The 9,900-nt window shown below is 48.7% G+C and overlaps 1 protein-coding gene across 3 annotated transcripts in view; it reads right to left on the reverse strand.

Moving 5' to 3' along the window:
• The window catches only part of IGF2BP1 (insulin like growth factor 2 mRNA binding protein 1), a 40,059-nt gene extending 31,990 nt beyond the window's left edge, over positions 1 to 8,069 (reverse strand). For all 3 annotated transcript variants that reach the window (XM_005890350.3, XM_014476528.2, XM_005890349.2), the window contains exons 1-2: positions 7,895 to 8,069; positions 6,677 to 6,737 (exon numbers count right to left, since the gene is read on the reverse strand). In XM_005890350.3, the coding sequence (XP_005890412.2) occupies positions 6,677 to 6,737; positions 7,895 to 8,069 (236 nt within the window). The remainder of the gene's footprint in view (positions 1 to 6,676; positions 6,738 to 7,894) is intronic.
• Between the last annotated feature and the right edge of the window lie 1,831 nt (positions 8,070 to 9,900).

Genomic DNA, 9,900 nt, shown 5'->3' on the forward strand with positions numbered 1-9,900 from the left:
TAAAAATTTCTAAATTCTCTCATTTCTCCTCTTAAAGATTCTAACTATATCCAATTAACTAAATTAAACCATCCAATCAAACTTCACTCAGACTTAACATTTTCCATCCCAAGTGGCCAAAACATCTGGATGAAAAACTAATTTTTTAACTGAAACTAACTCAAAATGAGTAAAAATGAAGCCTTCCTTAACCCACTGTTCCTAAGGAAATGCTAAAAGGATTGACTAACATCCACAAAACAGATATGCTGTAGAGGGAAAGAGAAAATGAAAAGGGATCCTTCACTTCTGTCTCCTCTCTAACAGGGATCTTCTCCACAACCTCCCACCTACACTATGGACAAAGTTCCCACCCATCCTGACCGATCCTGACCTTATATATGCCTTTAGCCACCAAAATGCCCCTTGTCTAATAAATCAGACTTGTCCTTAGGGGTTATGAAAATATCTGGACAATCTAGTGAAAATTTTTTTTACTCTTCCAGTTATTTGCTCTGTATTTCACACAAAAGCAGTTTACTGGTGGCTCGCCATGCTCTCTGCCACACGACCAGAACATCAGATCCTGGAAGCCTGGACTTCTGCACTAGGACTGCTTTTCTGGTGGTGTTTGTTCTGTATACAGTTACATTTCAGCGTTTCGCAATCAAGTTTTCTCCAACTATATTAAAATGATGAGGTCCAGACCTACTCTTCTCCTGTGATTTACCCATAATCAACACACATCTTATTTCAGCAGTCTGCATTTAGGGTGAAAGCTTGTTCAAGCTTCTTCTTCCTTCACTCCACGCCTCTTTATTGCAAACCTACTGGCTGCAAAGGAGAAGCTGGTCTTAGAAAGCTGACTCTGCTTGTTCAATACTAGGATGACCCCTTGGACCTGCTAAAAAGTACAGAGCCCCCTGTGAACAAACTCCAGGTTCTTCTACTAGAACGCAGTTAACAAACCAAGGACTGGACATCTCCCTGTTAGTGCTGCTATCACAGGCGCCCTCCTGGATGATTGTTTTCCAGCCAAATCAAATCAATTACCAAAAAAGCATACATTTCGATCCCACGTTTTTTCAAGGACAGACCTTTTATTTCTTTTGACAGACATTTTAAAAGGTATGGACTGGACACAAGTGGAAATGGTATGCAAATCTGATATTAACATGGAGTCAAACACTTGGTTGATCTCCACAGCCTCACCAGTGGCCAACTGAAAGACCTGTTGTCAATCACTTACAACTAAATAAAACCCATGGTAAATCCTCTGGTTACTATTACTCCCTTTGTTATTGTTTCAGTCAGCCTTTGGGAGGTGGGGACACACAGTCCATCTACTAAAGAGTAAATATTATCCCACTCTGTTAACTCTTCAAGGTTCTATGCCCCATGGCTAAGGGCCTCAGGTCTATGGGACAGGGCAGCAACTAGAGGCACTTCCATTTTCTCTCCACCTCTCTCATCCTCTTTTTCCCCTGACTCGCTCTTTTCCTGTCTCCTCTGCCTCTTCACTCCACATTCACCCACCAGCCTTTAGCTTTTGCCTTAGAATGGAAAGGTCTTGAGACAGCGCGGGCGCTGGAAGGTCTGCACCATGGGGCCTGGGACCTCTCCCCGTGTGGAAGCCCGGGTAAGCCGCGGCGAGGTTTGGGATCTGGGGGCTCCCAGGACCAAGACGAGGCTGTGGGCCGACGACTCGCAGCCAGGGGTCTCGGGGACCCTGGGAAAGGAAGCCCTCCTCGGAGACCCAGGCCTGCGTCTGTTCCCGGGCAGGGGCTGGCTCAGAGGCAGGCGGGGGCCCCTGCGCGGAGCGGGCAGAGATTGCGAGGCCGGGGCTGGGCTGGGGCTGCGGCGGGCGGGGAAGGGTTAGGGCAGCGGGGCCGGCGCGGGCTCTCCAGGAAGCGCCTCCAGCGCCGCCTCGACTTTCTCTGCTTTTTGAAAAAGCGAAGGGAAGGCAGGCAACTCCGAAAGCAAAAATCGCCTTGCCCTGGGCTGAATCTAACACCGTCTTCTAAACCTGGTGCCTGAGAGCCCCTCTCCCGTCGGTCGCTGTGCGCCTCCGGCCGCTCCTCTTTAAAAGGGAAGCGGGCAATCCACCCCAACCCCCATCTCTCTTTCTTTTTTTTCCCCGTCTGGAATTTCCAACCCAGGACTAACTCGTCTGATTTTTCCAGTCTCCCCTGCTGCTTTTTTCCTCCCCTTTTCTCTCCCAAACACTCCCATCCCAAAATCTAAGCTGCACTTTCTGGAAGGCATTAGCCACATTTTAAGAATCTTTTAAGAGGATGGGGAGCGAACAAGAGGGAATTTAAATTCTAACAGTTGGCAAAATGTCTGTTCTTCAAACGCCTTTGCTTCATACATTTATTCTAATGACAACATGACCAACACCAACACCACCCCCCCACACACACACACAAATCAACACACGTATAACCAGTCTATATCTCTTCATCACAAAAACCCTTAAACGTCTACAAATAGCACTTAGGTCTCCTTTTCACTTTAAACCAGATCTGAAAAAAAAAATTAGTTTAAAAATTTTATACTCACAAGCCTATCTCAATGGTATCTTTGTCAACTGACTTGTTACACATTATAGAATAAATAAGCTCAAAAAAACGAGGCTTAAAAGTACTCAAACACATAAAGTATGATTCAAATGACATATATTAAGGTAATTTTAAAAGATTAGACGCTCTGAAGCTTTGAATTAAGATTCTTCCAATGGTTAACGTAACAATGTTTTGCTCTTGTTCCAGCAAAGTCTATGCCATTACAATTTTACATTTGGAGCAGTTAACTATACTTTGAATAAATCAGTGATGGGAATTACAATTCTTCCACCTCTTTACGCAAAAGTTCTCCATCTGGGAAACCATTGGAGTAAAATTTCATCTACTTTGGGTTAGAAAGCCAAGGGTTCTGGAAACCTACAGCTCTTCCAAAGGACAGTCTTATACCACTGTCTTTAGGAAAGTCATTTTCAAATACCGAGCACTAAACGCTAAGTTAAGGATTTCTCTAGCAGTGAAAAAAATTAATTTGCAAACATTTACTTTCTAGGTGACAATTAAAATGCAAAGAGTGAATTGCTTTCCACCTTTCCTCCAAACAGTGCAGAAAAATTAAGAATCAACTGATTTTTTTCAACTTATTTAAAACTCAAAAAAACTGCTATTAGTTAAGAAAACCTTTTTACTAAAAGTGTCAAACTATTTCTACTTTCAACTTACTTGTTGAAGACCTGGTCAAATGTACCTTTCAGCTATAACCACTATGGCAAAAGTGCCTGCAAATACTCCCAACGCTAGTACTTTTCCTCCTCTGAAGTTATTTTTCTTTTTAAGACATTCCCTTGTTTCTCTTATAATTCATTTCAGCCCATAAGAACAATTTTCCTTAAAGGCAAACCCATTCCTGAAGGCAAAATTTTTGTCTGTTTTGAATACATTCAGTGATCCAATTATTTCTTCAGCATCTCCACAAATCACTTAAAAATATTTGTTGCCATTCACAAGCCATCCCTTTACAGAGATTTTTAAAGCAACCAACTTTTAAAAATTAAACTGTAAAATCAGAATAAAGTTTGAATACATACTCTTCTGAGAGTTCTCACACTTCATTTGGCTGGAAGACCATTTTTTGTGTGTTTTTTGGTAGTTAGAAATATAAGGGAAAGTATTCAATTAGCCCACCTCATTTTAAGTCAGAAAAAACAACACTAACCTGCCTAATAAAATCAAAGTCTTCTTCTTGAACACATTTCACCTATAGAAATGGAGTACATCTTTTCTTTTTTTTTCCTTAACAACACCTTTTATTTTGATGACACCAGTTGACAGGAGGTATGCTATCTTTAGGCCACATTCCTCTAGAAAAAGTCACACACAGTGGTCAATTAAACAAAAATTTAATTCCCTTAAAAAATTAAGGAATTTTCTTCCAAAATACCCAAGTCTCATTAGGATGATACCCTTTTACCTTCACTACTCAAGTGTCTCAAATTTAAAAATAAATAAATACAAATGCTTTCCACAATTGTTTCTAAAATGCTTTTGCTTTCCCTCCTTTGTCTTAACACTTGGCAGTAAATTTATATAAATTCTCAACAATAAGCTGAAACTCTTGACTAAAATTCCAACACTGACTTAGAGGTCATTTGGAAAGGTGATCTCAAGAGAAATTTAATGCCATTCATCTAAAAAATTCAATTTAATGTTTTCAGTTTAAATGTATAGCGTTCATTCTCTTGAGTTCTTAAAAAGGAACAAACTGTATTTATCAAATAGATACAAGATTAAAACAAAATATATTAACACTTCAAAATCAGTTACTCAGAGGGAACTGCTAAAAAATATTGTATCTTTTGCTTGCTAAACCCCACCCTCTAAACACAAAAACAAAACAAAACCAAAAAAACCCCAGGAACTAGGTTGGGAGGTTTTTATGAATCTCTTGGAAATCTTTAAAGCCATAGTTCATTTGGAACTGAGTACATCAAGAAGAGTTTTCCTCTATTTTTAAACTGTGAAAACAATATAGTATATACACACACACAAACACACACACACACCACATATATATATATGCACCATTGTTCATTTTGCTTAAAATACATTCCGTCATAGTTAATTAACTAGTTCCTGTCCTATACATCCACAAAACTAAAAAAGCCAGGAACAAACCAACTGAAGAAATAACTTTTCAGACAGACTGAAAACACATACCACAACATGCCTCCTCAAAGAACACAAAATGATAGAGCAAACCGACTTCAGGAAAACAAACCTTTTTTTAAATCCTAAAACTTCAAAAATTGATTCATTCTAGAAAAATGAAGTGCCTTACCACCACTCAGAGGAACAAAACACAACTGACTCAATGTTTGTGCTCAAAAATTGTTTCAGGAAGGGGGGAGAACACACAAAACTTTGAATATGGGTGTGGAAAGAAGATTTTGTACCCAGTCCTCACAAACCCCACCCTTTCCCAACTCAAAGAAGCCCTCAGTAATACATTTTGGAGGGAACAAGAAGCAGCCTAAAAATGGCTTTAAAGCAAGCAGATGGCTTAGGAGAAAAGATCCATAAAATACAGAGCACCATGAAAATTAAAATATAAATGTTTGGGGTTCCATTTCATCACATTTTGCTATTTTTCTTGCTTTTCACTTCATTCCCTTTAAAATTTAAACCATCCTTTAAAGCAAAAGGAAAAATTCCACATATTTCAGAATTCCAGTTATTCTGGTTATTTCCCATCAACAAGTTTCAAACACTCAGCTTTCAGTTCAAAAATCCACTATCTTCTCAGTAAATCTACTGATGTCAGTGTACATACTTCTCTTAATCCCATCTCCAGGAAATGCTTCCAAATAATAAATAACACTTCTTTTTCTTTCTTCTGATTTTATTGCCTCTTTATTCCTTAACCCTAATTGCCTTTCCAATAACAGAGTATTTCAAGCACTGGAGATTAAATCACAAGTTCTATAAACATAGTTACAAGTCATATTGATCATCTATAGATACAATAGTTCCATGTTACTTAAATATCTCAAGCTAAAGCACTGAACAGATTTTTCTCACATTAAACTTTGTAGATCCTCTTAACTGCCTTCAAAAAAGCACAGTCACCCACCTCCACCCTCCCACCCAGAAAAAGCCAGGGACTATCCTGAAATGCAGCAAGTTTCCAGTTGAAATGACGGGGGGGAAAGGATCAAAGATTTACTGGGGACTGCAACACGAGAGAAAATTCTGCACTGTCAACACGTTTAAAGTGAGGTTTGCAGAAAGACTCTGCCCTTATACTTCCCAGCCAGAGTTCAGTGAAAGATATGAACCATGAATCAGTTTTGGGGATAACATGACAGACGTACCCCCTTTGCTAAAGAGAGAACAGGAAGGTACTGGAACAGTCTCTTTCTTACACACTTATACACACACACACCCATTCATCCAGGGAGTTCTAGACCCTCCAAAGAGCCCCAGCTCACAGCCTGAACACAAAGCTCTCACCCCAGATGGTCCCCTTGTAACAATGGACTGAAGGAGTGGGGGTGGGGGGCTCAGAAAGGATAGTACAGCCAAAGCGTATTTGCAAAATCCAGTTGGAAGGGGAGGACTAGGTCTGAGGGGAGGGACTAGAGGTAGGGGTCTGTGAAAAAAAAATTATGCCTTTGCCTGTTGCAGAAATATAAAGCACAAGCATAGAATTCTTTAGGGGCCAGGAACTCATTCCACTTCCCTTAGGAAGTCAAAGGGGACCCCTCTCCCAATTCACTTAAAAATTATGGTGAGAAGGGTGGAAAAAACAGGCCTGCTAAAAAGTTGCTGAATGGCCATGAGTCTAAACTCTTTTTAAAAGATTTTTAGCTTCCCTACAAAAATAGCCCCACACACCCGAACAAACTCCACAAGGTTTCTCCCCCATTGATCTTTTCCCCCTTTACTTCTCCAAGTAACATCTCCTAGTCCACCCCAGCCCCAGTTTTTTTTTTTAACAAGCTGTAAACCACCCATTACAAGATCTTAGCCAATCTTCCCTCCCTGCCCCCAACATCCGGAGTTGGGGGTGGGAAGGCCAGTAAAGGGTTTCTTCCCCTGGAGACAGGATGGACCCCTAAACACAGCCTCTCAGCATCCCCAGGCTGACCCCTCCCCAGAGAAGAGCTCATTCCTACCTTTGTTTTTTGGGGACGGAGTGTTCAATCTCTAGGCGTTTTCCTTGCAGCTCCACTTTCCCTACAGATTAAATTGAAAAAGACAATATGAGGGCTTGGACAGGGGGTAGGGGGCGGGAAAAGGAAGGAGAAAGACACTAGGGTGATTCAGGGGTTACCGGGATTTGAGATTTTCCTAGGAATCCAGGTAGTGGGTTCCGCAGCCGGATGTGAGAAGGTCGCTGGAGGAATGGTGGACTCTATAAATTCATTATCGTGTTTTCTGAATTTGTGTTTTGTTCTCTCATTGAAGCTAGCTGAGCAGTGGACGGCTCTGGGAGCCGGATTTGGGAGAGATGCGAGGGCGTCCGTGTGGGCCGGCTACCTTTACAGCTCCCAGATGTGGGGAGAGGGGGCCGAGAAAGGGCTCCCCGTTTCTCCTAAAGTGTGTGGCGGGGGGTGGGGAGATGGGGTGCAGAATGAAACTTTATTTTCCTGCCTAGCCAGGGAGAAGGGCTTCGGGTGGCGGGGCGGTCACCTGTCGGGACCGGCCCGGAGGCGAGGCCTGGGGGAGCGGAGCGGGGCCCCGCGGGAGGGTCCCCGGCGGCCGCGGCGCGCGCCTCTCGGCCCAGCCTGGGTCTCGGGAAGCAGCATGGCGACCCGCCGCCGCCACCGCGCCACCCCGCTCACGCCCCACTTTCAAATCAAAATGGCTCAAGCCCTGGGCCCTGGGCGGGAGGCGGGACCCCGCCGCTCTCAGGTCGAGCCCGAAAGCTGCAGTCCCCACGGAAACCCTGGAGATCAGGAGCCGAGCGAGGACCCTTCCCCGCCCGGAAAGGCCTAGGGCGGAGGAAGGGGAGGGAGTGCTGGGGCGGGCGGGGGCGGGGGGGCGGTGTCCAGCCTCGGACACCGAGGGCCTGACTTAGAAGGACGCCCACGCGGGGGTCGTCTTGGTGGCGAGTCCCCCCTCCCCTCCTGCCAACGGGGGCTCCCGCCCCGTCGGTGGAGGGGTAAGGGGATCACCTCACTAAAACCTCCAGCTCTTCATCTCGGGCTGGGAGGGACCGGCGAGGGGTCAAAGGGGGAACCGAGAGGGCGTCGGAGGAGGTGGGTGGAAGTCGGTACCCAGGCCAAGCCCCGCAGGCCGGGAGCAAAGAGGAGTTGGCGGGCAGGGGAAGAGGAGGAGCAGGTCCCCGTTGTTCAGGCGGTGCTTTCTCCGGGGAGGGGGTGGACTCTTACCCGAGAAAGTTTCGATGGCCTTCATCGCCCAGTGCTCGTCGGGGCAGTCCACGAAGGCATAGCCGGATTTGACCAAGAACTGGCCGCTGTAGGAGATCTTGTGCTCCGCAAACACTTTCTCCAAGTCCGCGGGGGTCACGCTCTCGTTGAGATTGCCGATGTACAGCTTGTTCATGGTGGCGGTCTCGGGCAGGACGCGGTCCCGGGCAAGGCCGAGCGGACGGGCGCGGGCGGCGAGCCTCCTAGGCCGAGGCGGGAGGCGGCGGCAGCAGACACAAACTTTCTTTGCACCCCACCCCTCAAGTTGTCCGGAGCCGGGGCGGGGAGGGCGGCCGGAGGGCGCGCAGAGGTCGCGGGAGAGTTCGGGGAGGCCCGGGAGAAGTGCCCGCGGCGCGCTGGGAGGCGGACGACGCGGCGCGGCTCCTTCCCTTCTGTCCGAAACCCCTCCGAGCGGGCTGGTGTGTCACGTTTCTCCGCGGCCGCCCTGGCGCCGCCTCTAAATAAAATCGACTTGAAAAAAAATGGAGCGGAAAAAAAAAAAAAAAAGGCAAAGCCACGTGGTGAAAGCCCCCACCCACCCTGCAGGGGAAGACCCCCGACGCCTCAGGGCCCTTGGGCCCTCCAACCCAGCCCAGCCCACCAAACTCCCACCCGGGGGGGGGTGGGCTCTCAACTCACCCCCCGGGTAAGCTGGGTAGGAGGGGGCTGCTTTCGTGTAGCTCTACTTGCCCCCTCCCCCTTCCAAGAATCTGGCCCCTAGGGAGGCGCCCCGCCCCCCACACACACCCATCCCCCTACCCGGGCCCTAGCTGGGGGAGGGTGGTCCTGCCCAAAATCTCCCTCCTCTTACGACGTTGGGTAAAATGTGCGGTTATTTTTTATTCAAGTGGTCTGGGCTGGGGGGGAGTTTGCCCACCCTACCCCAGCTAACTGCTAGCGACTGACAGGCGGGGGACGGCCGAGAGAGACAAAGAGAACGAGGACTCTGGGGTCTTCAGGAGGGGGTCGCGCGAACCGGTGATTTCAAAAGAAAGGCGCTTTTCCCCTAGATCTTTAATAAGTGTGTGTGCGGGGCGGGGGGCGGGGGGTGGGTGGTTCTCGGCCTCCCCTACCCCAGCTCTAGGAGACTCCCTCGCCTCGGGGAGTCCGGGACTGAGGGGCCCCGAGAGCGCGGGACTGGGAAGCTGGAAAACACGGGGGATCGCAGCTGGAAACCAGGGATCCGCAGAAAATCGTGTTTCGGGATTCCCTCGGGAGAAAGGATGGCTCACACTCGGGGTTCGGCTGTTGAACTCTAACGTCTCGGGGTCCTGGGGGAAAGCGCGGCTCCGGCCCAAGATGACCCCGAGAGAGAGGGAGGGGTGGAGAGAAGGAAGAGGAGTGGTCGCACGAGCGGACCCGGGCTAACCGAAGGGGGAGGTCTCAGGGAGGGAGTGACAGGGTGGAGATCCGAAGGATCCCCTTCTCGCTCCCAGATACGGGGGCAGACAGGTGGAGTCCCCTCCACCCGTCCCTCTCGCGACAGCGACGGCAGCTTTCCCAGCTCCGGGTTCGGGTCTCGGAACTTTTCTAGGGTGCGGGATTTGGATCCTGGCTGGAAGGCGGGAGAAGGGCCGAGGGGTGGGGGGGGGGGGCCGAGCGCTAAGCCCCGCCCACGTCCCCAGGTCAGGCCCGCGGGGGGAGGGGGTAATTTCCGCTCGGCGCTCGGGGAAGCGAGGGGCGGGAGCTCAGCTCGGAGGAGGGGGCGGCGGCGCCTTCCCCGCCCGCCTGGGGAGGGGGAAGCGGATCCGCCCTGGTCCCTTCCCTCGCCTTTGACCAACTCGTTCCGGATCCTCTGGCCCCGGGAGCCCGAGGGACGGACCCGACTGGGCGAGGGGCGACACGTGGGCGGTCGCACCCCGTCTCGGCGGTGGGGGAGGGGGCGGTTGGCCGCGCGTCTCGGAGTCCCGGGTGCGCGGCGCAGAGCCGGGCGTGCGGTACACGCGCAGCCGGGATCCCAGGCCGAG

The sequence above is a fragment of the Bos mutus genome, chromosome 19 (genome assembly GCF_027580195.1).
Source record: "Bos mutus isolate GX-2022 chromosome 19, NWIPB_WYAK_1.1, whole genome shotgun sequence".
Taxonomy (NCBI): domain Eukaryota; kingdom Metazoa; phylum Chordata; class Mammalia; order Artiodactyla; family Bovidae; genus Bos; species Bos mutus.